Source organism: Podarcis melisellensis (assembly GCF_964234715.1).
Source record: "Podarcis melisellensis genome assembly, chromosome: 7".
Classification (NCBI taxonomy): domain Eukaryota; kingdom Metazoa; phylum Chordata; class Lepidosauria; order Squamata; family Lacertidae; genus Podarcis; species Podarcis melisellensis.
Window position 1 is genome coordinate 15,259,575 of NC_138539.1, and position 16,792 is coordinate 15,276,366.

Here is a 16,792-nt window from a genome sequence, read left to right on the forward strand (position 1 = left end):
AAGAAGCCAAGACAGCGAGCAGGATCCATCCCTTTTTAGCAGTGCGCAACCTCTTCAGACAGGAGAGGCTGCACGCGGCTGTGGGAGAAGCCAAGACTCCCCTTACTTTTTAGGAGGGAAAAAGTGTGTCTTATGGAGCGAAAAATGCGGTAGGAGGGAAGCTTGTTTTTGAAGTACTTTGAACATCTATTAAAAAAAAAAGCCCCAATATATAAATGCTGAATATATATCCTTCTGTCTGCACCCAGTGTCTGGAACAATGGAAAGCATGCAGATTTCCATAAACTAACTTCATTTTGCATACTTTCATCTGGCTATATTCCTGGTTGTTTCAAAATCCAGATACCTTGGTGAGCACTATAATAGCTAAAAGGCAAGGAATTAAGAGTCTACCAGGATTGATGCCTGAGTTGCTGGTTCCTTCACCATTGGTTCCTGGTTGTCCTTTGTCTCTTTTTCCTTTCTTTCCTCCTTGATTGCCTGAAAGGTTTGTTTCTAGATTGTTGCCCACAGAGGATGAGAAACAAATAGATAACGGGTGTTGTGGAGACAGTTTGGTGGTTACTGTGCATGACATACATGTATCTCACTCAGATATTTAAGCTAGGGGCCAAATGACTCCTTAAACCAAGGTTATAGGCTCTAAATGGAATGTCTAGTTGCCATTTTGGGGCAAGACAGCTCTAAAGTCTTATTTTTCAAATGATGGGCAGACTGTGATTGATTTTCCGTTAAACATCTGGCTAGTTCATATCACGGACACAGATGGCGCTGTGGGTTAAAGCCTCAGCGCCTAGGACTTGCCGATCGAAAGGTCGGCAGTTCGAATCCCTGCTGCGGGGTGCGCTCCCGCTGCTCAGTCCCAGCGCCTGCCAACCTAGCAGTTTGAAAGCACCTCCGGGTGCAAGTAGATAAATAGGGACCGCTTACCAGCGGGAAGGTAAACGGCATTTCCGTGTGCAGCTCTGGCTCGCCAGAGCAGCGATGTCACGCTGGCCATGTGACCCGGAAGTGTCTCCGGACAGCACTGGCCCCTGGCCTCTTAAGTGAGATGGGCGCACAACCCCAGAGTCTGGCAAGACTGGCCCGTACGGGCAGGGGTACCTTTACCTTTACCTTTAGTTCATATCACAACCTTGAGCTAGGTTGAGAACTTTGAGAACTTAATCCAGGGACAATCCACATAGATATTGGCCTATCCCGACCTCTTTTTCTTAATGGCAACAGCTCCTGCTCAGGATGCACAGACAAAAGCATTCAGGTTCCAGAAATTCATTCCAGTTGTGCAGATAAAATATAACTGAGAGAATTCTGCGGGATGGGGTATTACTCCAGATCCAAGGATCCCCAGGCACGCAGCTCCAGATCTTCACTTGGTTGCAAGTGGTCAAAAGCCAGGTGCAAAATGTGCCTGGTGCCTGGCTAATTTTGAACACCGGTATCTGCCTCTTGACCACTGGGTGCCCTGTCCTGGACCCCTTTGGTCTCTGAGCAGTCAGAGTCTTGGCTTAGCGTTTCCCTTCAGAATCGAGATGGGGAGAAATACGAAGTTTATCTTGTTTCTGCAGAAGTGATTGTTACAACTGTTAGAATTCCTGCTCCACGATTGCAGTCATGGGATTTTTGTCTATCACATTACGGTGTATATTTTGACTCCACAGAGTGGGAAGTGACGGAAACAGGATGTTTGTGTTACTTTGTTCCGTGAAGTGGGACAATTGTCCTTTGTTTTTTTTCTCATTGCTGTCTGATGCTAGAGAGAGAGGGAGCCATGTTGCAGTGCTCCGTGTGTGTTAATACGTAAATAAAGTAGACTAGCCAAAATGCTGAGTTGCTGAGGTCTGTCACACATGATGCGCAAACTCTGCGGATCCCTAAGTGTCCCATTGTCGGTTGGCATCGGTCGCTGTGATGTTCGGGCTGAAGAAAGCTTTTGAAGCTCCCAGACGATCAACCAGGAGGGAGGGAACATGCCAGCCAGGCATGCATCTCTGCCAGGGTCCTACTCGAGTGTAGGACAAGCTCCTGACAACAACACTATTAGGCTTGACTCTCCTTCAGATTCCCCCTCCCCACTCAAGAAACATTTAAGTATCTTGCTTAGCCCAAAAGAGGAAGTGAGAGAGGTCAGAAAGCTTTTATTCGCACTGCTGAGAAAGGGGGAAAGCACTTGACCCCTCGTTGCGTAAGAACAAGGAAGCAATCAAAGCACTACATACTTGGGGATTAAGAGGCGGCAAGAATCCTTAGTGCAGAAAGGAGAGTTCTGAAAAAAATATAGGGGGGGGGGCGGAATGGAAATGGGTTGGGAGATGCCATAAGACTCCAGCCAAATTGATATTGAAGCTTCTCCTCACATGGAAGCCAGGATATGTTTTCATAAAACTACTGCTAATGTTAGACCTTCGCAGTTTTATGCTGTGAAATTGGAGTCTGTTACCACCACAATTAAGAAGGTTACAGGAAGCCAGTGGTTTTAACGCAGAGAAATGCCATGTGGAATTAAGCAGGGAAATGGTACTTAATGGCACAGCTTATAATTAGTAAAATGTGTATGAAAAGTGTCTGCCTTCAGTTGTGAATATTAGGCACCGTTTTAACTGGAAAATTACAGGCCCCTTGCACTCCAGCTGCCTGAGAGAGACTGAGCATAAAATAACTTGCCCCAGGGAATCATGCACGGTAAGTGCCCGCTTACCTGCTGTTTTTTGTTACTTCAGAGGAAAGATGAGCTGAGCATGGCTGTGTTTCCTGGTTTCTCTGTAGTAAAAGTTCTACAAAATTATTTTGGCTTTTGTTTCTCAGAAGTGGGAGCACAACGTTTGCTGGGTCGCAGCTTAATGAGTGTCTTCATTTGCTGTGCGTGCCAAATGAGTAGCCTCCTTTGCAGCTTTGAAGCGTGATCATCCCAACAGCCGTGTAGCAATCCAAGGTTAGGAGGAAGACTGGGGTTGTTTGGCAGCTGCATGGCCAAATCACCCAGGATGGTTGCTGCTCAGCAGAAGCACGCTGAGCGTCTCCCCTTCTTCCCCCCGCTCCCACCAAGCAACAGCAGACGAAACTGGTGTTCTCTTTCCCTAGGACCCACATACCTATGGACCGCCTCTCCTGGTATGCCCCGCGGAGGACCTTAAGATCCACAAATGACAACACTTTGGAGGTCCCAAGCCGCGAGGTGGTTAGATTGGTCTCAACTAGGGCCAGGGCCTTTTCAGTACTGGCCCCGACTTGGTGGAACACTCTGTCACAAGAGACTAGGGCCCTGCAGGACTTGACATCTTTCCGCAGGGCCTGCAAGACAGAGCTGTTCCGCCTGGCCTTTGGTTTTGACTCAGTCTGACTCTTATGTTTTCTCCCTCCCCTTACGGTTTTGATCCATGGGCTACTTTTAAAATGAGGCTGTATTTTAAATTGTTTTGTTGTGTGTCCCCCCCCCATTATGTTTTTATTGTAATTTTGCTGGTGTTAGCCGCCCTGAGCCGGGGAGGGCGGGGTATAAATAAAATTTATTCTTCTTATTATTCATCTTTCCTCCCCACAGTAAATAGAGGTGGGTTTTATTTGGCTGCTGCTCAAATGAGGTGCTCTGAGCTGCTCTGCCAAACATCAACAAAAGCCAACATGCTCCCCAGCTCTTTTCTTCACAGGTAGGGTGGGTTGGGTTGTGAGAGTCTGTAACCAACTGATACTGGGCAGTAATATTGCTTCTGCCATGAAGGAACCTGGTGACCATAAATTTTGGCTTGACTAGCAAAGCCACATTTTTTGTATTCTGTTTTACTTGAGGTGCTTTGAACTGTGCAACTGTTCACTATTTTGAAGTGCAAAGTAAGTTTTACGTGACCAAATTTTTCCTCTGTTGAGCTATCCTTTTATTCTGTCCAGGCTGAATGTTCACCAGACTGCATTAGCAAGAGGCTTTTTTACCCATTTTCAATTTTGGTTGCTTTCAGTCATGAATGCAAGTGTGAGACAGGAAGCTGAAATAAAAGCTATTGGCTTTCACTCTGCTTCTTCTGGAAACTGTTATGTGGCAGGTTAAATCGAACCGTTCCAACTTGGGTTTGAGCAGAACCTAAGCAGTAAATTTTATAACCAGCCTACTAAGCCTGAACTCAAATGGATTTGAGTCCCCGGTTCAAAATCTGCTTAATCCTTGAGTACCCCTATGAATGCCACAGTTAATTACCTTCTCAACAAATCTTGCACTAAGTACAAATTGCAGTGAGAAATATTGAGCTCTGGGTTAACATACCTGAATCATAACTAAATTTTGCAGTGGAGTTTTGCAAAAACCAAGCACTCTAGGGGGATAGAAAATAACGAAGTACTTTGCTGCAAGCAGCCTAAACCTGAACAGAGGCTATTTCTCCCTTGGGGGAAAATTGGGATCCATGATGTGGGCTTGTCTCCGCCCATCTCACCACCGGCAGGAAGTCTTAAAATATATATATTTGAGGGATACTTCAGGCAAGAAGTATGCCCCTGTTCCATTTCCTGCATTCACCGCTGGTATGAGGTCTCTTGCGTGCTCTGGGCAAAAGAAGAAGGCGGGAGAGCCATATTGGAAGGGATTTTTCTTTCCTTTGTTCTTCCTTTGTCTTCGTTTCTTGGAACCACTTTTTCAGCTCCCTTCGGGCCTACAGCCCTTGGAAGGCCTCCGGACTTGGGAGGAAAGCCTTGGAAAGGGTCAGAGGGGAAACCCAGCAGAAAGGAGGAGACTTTCTTTTCTGAGAGATGGAGCTTCCTCGCTTCCTCTGGATTCCTCGGTAGTGGCACCTGCCCTGTGGAACGCCCTCCCACCAGATGTCAATGAGGAAAATAACTACCAAACTTTTAGAAGACATCTGAAGGCAGCCATGTTTAGGGAAGCTTTTAATGTTCGATACATTACTGTATTTTAATATTGTGTTGGAAGCCACCCAGAGTGGCTGGGGAAACCCAGCCAGATCGGCAGAGTATAAATAAATAATAATAATTATTATTATTTGTTCCTCAGTGGAATCTGGGATCCCAGGCCGCCTGCGGAATTCCCTTGAATTTAACAGCAGCCCAAGCCGAGGAGGTTTCAGGCAAACTGCAGCTCCAGCACTTCAGGAAGTTGGGCTGGAAAGTTGGGCGAGTGGATTGCCTGTCTAGGACAGACTTTGAACCTCCCCATGGCCTCCACAGTCTCCCCACCCTGCTTGCTACAGACCTATCAGACTATTGGACACTGAATCTCGGAGGGTTGCCCAGTGGGGTATGAGACTTTTGCCCCAAGGTCCAGGGGCCTCCTATCTTTCCATCCCAGCTTTTCTGGCCTTCTCAGCCCATTATGAGGCTTATTTCCATTTTCCCTTTCTCCTGTGCTAGTTAAAGGGTCCACTAGGAACCTTTCCTTTCATGCAGTGATCAGGGGGGCATGTTCCTGAAATATACTCGGAGTCGAGAGTGGATTTCATGCTCTTTATTCAGCTCATAGTGGTGAGGAGGAATGAAGGTTCCCCAGAATGTCTGTGGACCAATCAGACTGCTGCATTCTGAATCCTATTCTAGGACCAATCAGACTGCTGCATTCTGAATCCTATTGTTCTAGGACCAATCAGACTGCTGCATTCTGAATCCTATTGTTCTAGGACCAATCAGACTGCTGCATTCTGAATCCTATTGTTCTAGGACCAATCAGACTGCTGCATTCTGAATCCTATTGTTCTAGGGCCAATCAGACTGCTGCCTTTTGGATCCTATTCAACTCAGTACATAACAGTTTCTTTGAAATCGCTGTGTTCCCCTCCTATTCCTTAGTCGCTATTGCAGTTACTTGCTTAAGCATGAGTTGAGCTGGGACGAGGGACTTGTCTCTCCCCTGAAGCAGGGTGGATAAAAATCAATGATTTTTTAAAAAATAAAATAAAATCATTTTTTTAAAATCATATTTTTTTTATTTAAATGATTTTTAAAATAAAATGCTTTTGGAGGAAAAATCTTTCTAAAGATAGTTTTCTATTTAAGTTACATTATAGTCCAAAGGCTATTCATCAGGAAATCAGGATTTGCTTTAGGTTTTTCATGTGTGCTAAAACTCAGTCTAAGTTTTGATTTTGTTTTTGTTTGTTTGTTTTTTAAAAAAGCTTAAGCACATCAGTTAACAATCATGGATACATATGCTATAATGTCATTGCTTTAGTTCAATAAATTGCTTAAATTGTTATTAAGGAAATGATTGTTTTTCTCTGTCCAATAATGTACAGCAGAAAACCTTACAAAACCTCGCAATAATTTCATAATTACCTGTCTTACGTATTTCTAATGATACAACCAAATCAGTAATTTTTGATATAACTGTAAAAACTACTCTGATAATTTAATATTCCAAAAATGAAACCTTCATCTGGTTGTAAATATTAAGATTATACCAGCAAAAATGAGTCTTTCTGTAAAAAAGAAGAAGATTTGAATTGAGTCTTACTGACTAGTGATTTAAATCAAGTCTTACTGACTAGTGATTTAAATCATGATTTAAATCGATTTGATTTAAATCAAACCCACCCTGCCCTGAAGTATCCTCAAAGTTTTGTTTTTTAAAAAATTCCTGCCAGTGGTGAGATGGGCAGAAACAACCCAGTTGTCCGTATAGAGAAGGAACTTATCACGGTTAAGTACCAACGTTCGCTTTTCCCCCGGGGAAGCACTGCACAGGTAATCAGGTACTTCTAAAGAGGGACTCTCATTCCCTTGGAGCTCTCAAATTTGCCCAGTGGCTAGATGCCAAGAGTGTTGCTCTAATATGAAGGCTCAAAATAAAATTTTAAGAATCCGAAAGGTCAGCAAATCCACATATAAGCCTTTTTGGCTGTTTAAACTTAATCCCATGATTTATTTATCCCTGTAATGCACCCCTCTTTAAGTCTTCAACTGCCTTTCTCTCTAACCTTACCCCCAGGTTAAAATTCCAGTTTGCAAGGATGTCTTTGTTCCTGTCAGATGAAGTGCATAAGCACTACCTAGTGAACCATGAGAGGCGCATCAAAATAGTAAAATATTTACATTCTCTTGTGATTAAACAGATACAGAAGGAACTGAAGCAGGAATATTGCTTGGTAAAAAATAAGCAATGCATTGATTTCCCATTCCCCACCAGTATATTCTTGAAAACTTTGCTCTCTTAATATTGTTATCACAATATATGCATCAATAATAATAATAATAACAATAACAATAATAGTAATAAATTATTTATATCCCGCCCTCCCCAGCCGAAGCCAGGCTCAGAGTGGCTAACAACAGTAAAAATAACACAGTTTACATAACATCACAATCAATTAATTGAAATACATTCTAAAACCAATTCATTCTAAAATCAATTCAGAATCAAATTAATGGCAACCCTGCCTTTTCCCCTGATGGGACTCAATATACACAGGACCTGTTGCAGTCTGGTTCTAATCTGGCCTGTGACTGTAGAACAGTACTGCCATTTTGGCTCTGACTCCTAAAGGGAGGTGGGACATGGGTGCGGCTGTGGGTTAAACCACAGAGCCTAGGACTTGCTGATCGGAAGGTCGGCAGTTCGAATCCCCGCGACGGGGTGAGCTCCCATTGCTCAGTCCCTGCTCCTGCCAACCTAGCAGGTCGAAAGCACGTCAAAGTGCAAGTAGATAAACAGGTACCACTCTGGCGGGAAGGTAAACGGCGTTTCCGTGCACTGCTCTGGTTTGCCAGAAGTGGCTTAGTCATGCTGGCCACATGACCTGGAAGCTGTACGCCAGCTCCCTCAGTCAATAAAGCGAGATGAGCGCTGCAACCCCAGAGTCGGCCAAGACTGGACCTAATGGTCAGGGGTCCCTTTACCTTTACCTTTATGGTTTGGCTTAGTGTGGTACGTGAATGATTACATTGACTGAAATAAATTGGTATTTACATTCCCGCCCCCCTCTATTTATATATACAGATAAAATAGAACATTAAAGAGCCTGTTGAAAACATATTTTGTTAAGCAAGCCTGAAAGAGAAGTAGTGACACTTTATTACAGGGCAGCATTGCTGTCATCAACTAATAATAATTCCACATTCTTGTGAGCATGGATTTCTCCTTGATGGTTTTTAATTTCTCGACTGCAGCTGGAACAAAGACTGGTCTAAAGCAAAGCAAATGGCCTGATTCAATCTCAAGTTCTTGAAGGAGATGGAATTTCTTTTCTCCTTGTCATCTGGGACCGCCAGGGCCAGTGCAGCTTTGAAGGGGGCATTTGGGGAGCAGGCTGCGTGTTCCATCCATTCCATACTCAATTCTATGTGCAGAAAAACATAAACCAGCAACAGCACAAAGATCTTGATTCTTCAGGTCCCTTTTCGCTCTAATAAGACCAGAAGCTCAAAGATGCATACAGTGGTACCTCTGGTTGCGAACAGGATCCGTTCCGGAGGCCTGTTCGCAACATGAATAGAACGCAACCCGCAGTGGCGCGTCTGTGCATGCGCGGGTTGTGATTCGCCGCTTCTGCGCATGCACGTGACATCATTTTGTGCGCCTGCGTCTGCCATGCGTGAGCGACGAAACCTGGAAGTAACCCTTTCCGGTACTTCCGGGTCGCTGCGGAACGCAACCTGAAAAAACATAACATGAAGCAAACGTAGCATGAGGTATGACTGTACTAGACATTTTAGAGTTGGTTGGCCATTTTGAATCATGCGGATTTTTGTCTCTTTCTGTTCCTTTCAAAAAGCTATATTTTTGCACGCTGCTTAGCCTCCCCCACTTTCTTGGCTTTCTTCTTCCTCTTCCTCCTCCTCTTCCTCTTCGTCGTCTTCTTCAATCACTCGTTGCTGAGTAAGATTGTCTTCCATAAACACGGTTTTAACTATGAGTCCGTAAATGACTGGAGGCCAATTCTGGATAGCACAGATGAGAGGGATCTCTTTCAGGTTGCACACTCTGTGCACCATTCTTTGGCTCCCTTCCCTCTTGCGTCTCCTCTCCCTTCCAGTTTTGGCTGTCCTCCTGCTGTACTAGAACTGGGCAGGATTCATATGTAGCTCAAACGCCTAGTATTCTTTAACCACCCAGTCTTCAGACTTCAGCAGCTTTTTCTGCAGAAATTGTCCAACCACTAATTTCAGTGCAGAATTTGTAGAGAGAGTGCATTGTTATTGTTTGTTTGTCAAGACTGGCATTGCCCTCAGGAGCCAGCCATGGATTGTAAAACACTTGGGAGTTATTTCTGCAAGAAATCCGCATGAATGGAAGTAGGAGCAGCCCTGTGGGTGAAACGGCTGCACAACTCTGCAGAGACTTTCTGAGTGTCTCTCTCGATTCCATGTCTGGAAAAGTTCTCCCAGCCATTCACCCAAACCGGAGTTCAGACTCATTAGTGCCCTTTTCAACTTCGCGTTTGTCCTGTTACTTAATCTCTTCGTGTCAGATTTGTTGGTGTACACCGCTAATAGATTAGCTGCAAGGCACTGACCTCATGCAGTGCTTCAGAAAAACTTAAGCCCTGTCAGAAAAGTCAGGTTTGTCCACGGCAAGGAGGTGATGAATACCTGCCACTCACTACACGGATGGGAGTCATTTTTCTCACTTGACAAGGACCTGCAGGCAAATAGAAAAAATGCCATTTTGAAGGCTTCAAAGTCGTCATGCCAGGTGCATATTGCTGGCTTAGTAAGCAACTTCTGCTGACAAATCTTGGTATTTCTGTATTTGTGGGGTAATGTTTCATAGACTTAAAGACAGCTAAGAAAGCTGTGATAGTCTTCCAAGTACGTGTTAGAAGTGAAGGGGAAATTGGTTTTGCTAATTTTGACATAACGTTGAATATGTTCCTTGATGTTGTGATGTAATGGAGTTTTGAATGAAAATAATCTGAGAAACATTTTTAAAGATTCCATTACAGGGGTGCCTCATGTTACAAACGCTTCAGGTTACAGACTCTGCTCACCCAGAAGTACCTCGGGTTAAGAACTTTACTTCAGGATCAGAATCGTGCGGCAGTGGGAGGCCCCATTAGCTAAAGTGGTACCTCAGGTTAAGAACGGTTTCAGGTTAAGAACGGACCTCTGGAATGAATTAAGTTCATAACCAGAGGTACCACTGTGCTTTTTGAAATCTGGACACCTTCTGTGTCACTATAATCCAGAAAGAAGGAATAACTCCCATTTATCCAAGTGAAATGTTGGCTTATCTCTCTGTGTTGGATGCACCATGCCATTTGGATAAAGACCTATGCCTTGATTTCCTCCGCTCTTGTATTTTCATAATTGGGATGGAGAAGAGGGTTTCACCCTCCTTCTCAACTCCTATGATAGTTAATGCGATTTTTTTTTTGGCATTCTTTAAAACTAGCTTTGCATAGGAACACAGAGATGCATCCTTTCTCTCTTGGGCGTTCTTCCTGCCTTTATACAACACAGTTCCAGTTTTTATCCGCCCTTGTGCTTATTTGCATGGAAATAATGTGGGGATACGCCTTGTCATTAGAGACCGCAGAGTCTTGTTAATTATGTTTACTATGCTGTTAAAAATAAAATAGGCTGCTACTCCCACCATACAGCTTCAGCCAAACCCCAGCTTTTGGTCTGCAGAGCATTGCTAGGCAAAAATAGGGTCACCTTAACTGGAATGCGATGCCTGCAGTTTTGCTAAGGAGCAAACTCCACAGTGACTCTATTGAGATTGGGCTAAAAACTACCACGGTTTGCTTTCACTTATTTCAGCAGTTTCGTCAGCAAATTTTCTAGTGCACGTATTTTTTGTACCCACTGAAAATACGTTTTAACAAGGCTCTGGGGGTGTTAAATAGCATCGTACACAGGACGGGAAGACAGTGTTTAGTTTGGGAAGTGTTTTTCCCTTTAAAATAGTGGCTGTCGAACATACAAAACTGCCTTAAATCGAGTCAGTCTATTGCTTCATCTAAGCCAGTATTATCTACCCTATGTTCATGGTTTTGGAGAATGTTCTTTCTTGGCCCTGAGATCATTTTTAAGCTACACTGGTGGCCAAAATTGTGGGAACCTTTAGGAAAAAGTGCATTTCTGAGGTTTGATGGCTCATAGCACCACTTTCTTTTGGAGTGATACCATACAATTATATATCAGTGGGAAGATAATTTAATGAAGGATGTAATGCAATATCTTTTATGCAGAAGAAATCCATAGCAGAAGCAGTACCTGACACAGGTCTCTAGATCAGTCCATTGGGCTACTTTTTCAAAGCTGCAAGTTATTAATGCTCGATGAGTTAAATTAATTGCGATCACATCAGGTGGTTCTTTCAGTTATAGCTTTCAGTTATGGGCACAGTAGGGTGGTGAGGAACTGGTAAAACAGACTGGCCCTCATCGCAACCCACTTTTTATCCTCTGATGAAGACAGAGGCTTTCACAGGCCCTATAAGGCATCCATTTATTCATAAATTCTCTAAACCAGTTTTCCCCCTCCCATTTGCCCAGATTTCTAACCCACAGCTTCCAGTTGTCCAAGGTCATGTACTTTCTTCGATTACACTGTGCTGATTTGTTCCAAGTGCAGAAGAATTTTTATGTTTTGTTAAGGGAAACTCAGAGAGTGAAAGAGGAATGCCCCAGGTTTCATACGGCCATCGCTCATAGGGATATCGATTAACGCTCTTAAGGGCTTTCTTGGGATTGGAGATGTTTTGTTTCGTAAATCTATATTTCTGCCGAAAAAACATGGAGACCTCTGCTGCCACAAGCAGTCTTCTTTGGGCCTGGGCTGCATTTGTGCCTAAAACTCTTTGGAAAGGACAAAAAAGTACCAGTAGCTTTTGAAAACCTAACAGGGTTTCAGAGAAAGGGATTGGTCGCCTTAAATTTTGGGGCACATTAACTCTTTCTCTGCAGCTCATCCAGAAGTTCCGCTCACTTCTGTTAAGTTGGAAGTGGATGCTTGTGATCTTTTTCTTTAAACCCATCTGCAAATTTTTTTAAAGCCTAAGAACTGAGTTCACACAGTTCCTGCCACCATTGCCTGACCCTTCCCTCTATTCTGTCGCCTGCTGTCAAACTTTAGACTCCTGCAGTTCTGCCAAATTCCACATGCTTGAATGGCTCTATATACAGTGGTGCCCCGCAAGACGAACGCCTCGCAAGACGAAAAACCCGCTAGACGAAAGGGTTTTCCGTTTTGGAGGCGCTTCGTAAAACGAATTCCCCTATGGGGTTGCATCCCCCCGTGGTTTTTTTTCGCTTTTTTCTCCCTTTTCCTAAGCCGCTGTTCCGCTGATAAGCCGCTTAACAGCTAATCCGCTAAGCTGTCAATGGGCTTGCTTCGCAAGACGAAAAAACCGCTATACGAAGAGCCTCACGGAACGGATTAATTTCGTCTTGCGAGGCACCACTGTATATATATGTGTGTGTGTGCTTTCGTAGATTTTCACGGGTACAGGAATGCAGGTTTTGGTGTCCTCGGGTGTGTGTGTGTGTGTATATATATATATATATATTTGCTTTCGTAGATTTTCACGGGTACAGGAATGCAGGTTTTGGTGTCCTCGGGTGTCTTCCCGTGTAAAAGTTGGGGTGTCTAGGCGACGTTTCGACGAGGTCTCACTCGTCATCTTCAGGCTGGTGCTTTCGGCTTCTTGTTACTGGAACAGAGCAGGATCTCAGTGTTTGAGTTCCTATAAATACTGTTGAGGGGGTGTGGTGTATAGCCTCCAATGTTCTGGGCAGAGAGGAAGTTCCCAGGCTAGTGTGCCTTTTCTTCTTTTGTTCCTTAATTACTTGAGGGATATCTTGAGTGATTTCTTGAGTGATATCCTGAGTACCACTTAGGTGGGTCATTAGGTGTGGATTGGTTGCTAAAGTCTTTGTGTCTTGACCTCTTGATGGTGTCTGTAATTTATCTGTGGAGAGGGTCTATAGAAACACCCTCACAACATGAACAAGCGTGACGACACATCCCGCTTGCCAGACATCTGGAAATTAGCCCTCCCCACAAAAACTGACACCAGATCCAGAGGCACACAGAACGCCATCACCAATCAACCACACCAGACCCAAACCCAGACCCTCTCCACAGATAAATTACAGACACCATCCAGTAGCCAAACCATGGTGGCACCTCCGGATGCTGCACCCCCCTGCAATCCCTACACAGATCTGGCTGACACAGGCCACAAGACCACAGCTCGCCCCTATACACGAAGCCAAGCCAGAGCACAACTAAGTGCAGTACAGCCATCTTCTCAGAAAAACTCTTCACAAAGTTCAAGAGGTCAAGACACAAAGACTTTAGCAACCAATCCACACCTAATGACCCACCTAAGTGGTACTCAGGATATCACTCAAGAAATCACTCAAGATATCCCTCAAGTAATTAAGGAACAAAAGAAGAAAAGGCACACTAGCCTGGGAACTTCCTCTCTGCCCAGAACATTGGAGGCTATACACCACACCCCCTCAACAGTATTTATAGGAACTCAAACACTGAGATCCTGCTCTGTTCCAGTAACAAGAAGCCGAAAGCACCAGCCTGAAGATGACGAGTGAGACCTCGTCGAAACGTCGCCTAGACACCCCAACTTCTACACGGGAAGACACCCGAGGACACCAAAACCTGCATTCCTGTACCCGTGAAAATCTACGAAAGCAAATATATATATATATATATATATATATATATATATATATATATATATATACACATACAGATTAATTATATTCCGTGAATATCGAGCATGCTTAAAAAGCAGCAAGGAAAATTTGCAGGAGTGATGAAAACATTCCTAGTCATTTGCCTGTGAGATGCAGCATTTCCATTTAATAAACTGTGGGTTAAACTAGCAGTCCTGCCAACCTAGCAGTTCAAAAGCACGTCAAAGTGCAAGTAGATAAATAGGTACCGCTCCAGCAGGAAGGTAAATGGCGTTTCCGTGTGCTGCTATGGCCCTGGCCACCGTCTGGGCTTTGGACAGAGGACACGCCCCCTGATTCCTAACGGGAGCAAGGTAAAAGAGGGTGAGAGCCTGGCTGCGGCTCGTTTAAATGAGCTAAGCCATGCCCCCCTCAGCCGATCGGACTGGCCGATATGAAATGATGCAGCCAGGAACTCCCTGTGATGCACATGTTGGGCTTATGATCTGCCCGCAACATCAACTCCCTGCGAGGGGAATCGGCTTTGTGGCACACATAACCTAGGTTTAAGGTGCCATTTAGCTCCTAGCTTTCATATCTCAGTTTCTAACGCGCTCCTTTGGTAATGGGGGGAAAGTGGTACAGTGGTACCTCGGGTTAAGAACTTCATTCATTCTGGAGGGCGTTCTTAACCTGAAACTGTTCTTAACCTGAAGCACCACTAATGGGGCCTCCTGCTGCTGCCGCGCAATTTCTCTTCTCATCCTGAAGCAAAGTTCTTAACCCAAGGTGCTATTTCTGGGTTAGTGGAGTCTGTAACCTGAAGCATCTGTAACCTGAAGCATCTGTAACCTGAGGTACCACTGTATTTAGAGCAGCAGCTGCTTCTCAAGTCACTGTTCAGATAGCTGGTGTTGACTCTGAAATGCTGCAGAATAGCCTAGCCTGTTCCCAGCCCCACGTAACAAAACAGCATAGTAATGTTCCAATTAGCACTTGTCTTTTACAGCTGCCAGCTCATGACTCCACTACAAGAGCAGAAGCAGAGAATGGGAAGGGAGGGAGGGAGTGAAGCAACTCAATAATGTTGACCAGTGGATTCCCATGCATCACTGGGGAGAAGGGTAAAGAACTTAATTAAATATGTGTCGATGTAGCAGCACCGGGTGAGCATCTACATCATAGTCTATGTCTAACTATTATAAACACTTTTTAATAACTGCCATATTTGCACGGGGGGGGGGGGGGTTAAATAGCAGGGTCTGGCCTCCAGATCATTGGAGAGCTTGTGTGGTATACTGATTTGATGCATGCAGCCTTGTTTCATTTTTATCAGCTGAGCAATGTGATTGCCAATTTCTGCATTTCCCATCTGCTCAGCAGAACCCAGAGCTCTCCTGGGTCATGGGAATTGGGAGGCTCCCTCCCTTGTTGTATTTGCGAAACGAGATGATCTGATGGTGCTTTCCAGTTTTCATATCCAACATATTATGCAGTTCTCGGTCTGTATGTTGCAGTTATCTCATTTATCTCTGCTAATGGCTTGTTTATTTCCCATGAGTGGTGGTCAACTAAGTTTTGCTCACGAGTAGGTTTCTTGAAATTAATGGACCTAACTTGAGTCATACTCATTCTTCTCAGTTGGTCTGTTCTGAGAAAAACGCAAGTTGAATACAGTATACCTCTCGAGTAACGTAAACTTCGGGTTATGAAAGCAGCAGACTCAAAATTATTTTTCCGGGTTTCGCCGCTTACGCATGCACAGAAGCGGCTCCTCTGGATGCAGATTTTTCGGGGTCTGCACGGACCCCTGGAACGAATTAAATTTGTATCCAGAGGGTCCGCTGTATTTCATTTCAGGTTATTGTGTCCCAAAGCATCTTTAGCTGCAGGGAGAGAGTGTATGTGTGTTTGGTTTTGAGTGGGATGGGACCAGGACTACACAGTTCACTTTGTTAGTTGCCTTTAGATGAGCAGAAATAAGTTAGAAGAAACTCCATAAATGACCACCTCCTAATTTTTCTGCTTGTTCTTTGGTACATTTTTTCACATATATTTTTTCCATAGCACAGACTGATGCTCTGTTATTTTAGCTACCAATAAGGGCGAGGAATGACCACAGGTTCCCAACCTGTAATAAGAGTAATATTACCGCCGTAATAATAGTTTATGATCTTTTTATTTCTTCTTCTTTGTTTTATTTGACAAGCTGTCCTAGCACATCTATTCATCCCTGCTTTTTTTTTTTTAATTTGCAGACCTAAAGATTTTCGACCAGCATAGCAGGAAGAGTGTGAAAGAATGGGAACAGGAGCCTACATGCTTCGTCTTCTAGAAGATAAAAGCCATCCAGCATTTCACAGTTTAGTTAATTGCATAAAGCTTTAATTGTCTCCTCTAAAGCAAACTTGATTTTTTTTTCAGGTTTAGGGCAGTATTACTTCATTTGTTTATGCTTGGTAATTCCCTTTTTCTTCCGTGGACGGGGGAACGGGGCTGACAATAAAAAATACTTTTCTGAAATTAACTGCAGTATCTACTTCTTTTTATACAGTGTACTGGCCTTTGGGTGAACTTGTTTTGTGGCACGCGTAACTGTATAATACGTAAAACATTTGAGCAAGTGTGCTGGCTGTTAGATTGTCGTATTCCTGCTGAAGCCTGCAGTTAGCCAATGATCTCACGCTTAAGTTTAGGCATCCTGCTCTAGCAAAGACTTTTGTACACGCATCCCCTTACTGGAGCGGGAACTGGGCATGCAGAACAGGATTGATAGACAGCTAGGGCTGTCATTAGAGACAGTGCCGTGCTTCCTTCTGCCGAAAAGGAGAGTGAGGTTAAACTTGGATTCAGGGTCCCTTGTCTCACATATAAAGTAGATTACCAGTGTACAAGTTAACATCACCAACCATTTATTGGGTAGCTAGCTGTAGTTGGAATTTGTTTTGTTTGCTGCGCTTTCTCCATAGGCCCCTAGAGCAGCATGCATGCAGGCAATTAAGGCAGAAACAGTAAAAATGCATGCAATTAAAGTACAAACAAAAATAAAAACCACAGCAATCCAGCTCCGTACACCACAATACAGTAACCAGTTACCATATTTTTCGCTCTATAAAATGCACCCAACCATAAGACGCACCTAGTTTTAGAGGAGAAAAAAAATAAAATCTCCCCATCTCTGCGCAGCGCCATTCTCTCCATAAGACGCACAC

General features: G+C 44.0%; 1 protein-coding gene across 1 annotated transcript in view; it reads left to right on the forward strand.

Annotated features, from left to right (window-relative positions):
• Nucleotides 1-16,107, forward strand: part of MRPL13 (mitochondrial ribosomal protein L13) — a 37,149-nt gene extending 21,042 nt beyond the window's left edge. The window contains exon 7 of the mRNA XM_081919061.1: nt 15,839-16,107. Within this exon, the coding sequence (XP_081775187.1) occupies nt 15,839-15,863 (25 nt within the window). The 3' untranslated portion in view covers nt 15,864-16,107. The remainder of the gene's footprint in view (nt 1-15,838) is intronic.
• The last annotated feature ends 685 nt before the right edge of the window (nt 16,108-16,792 follow it).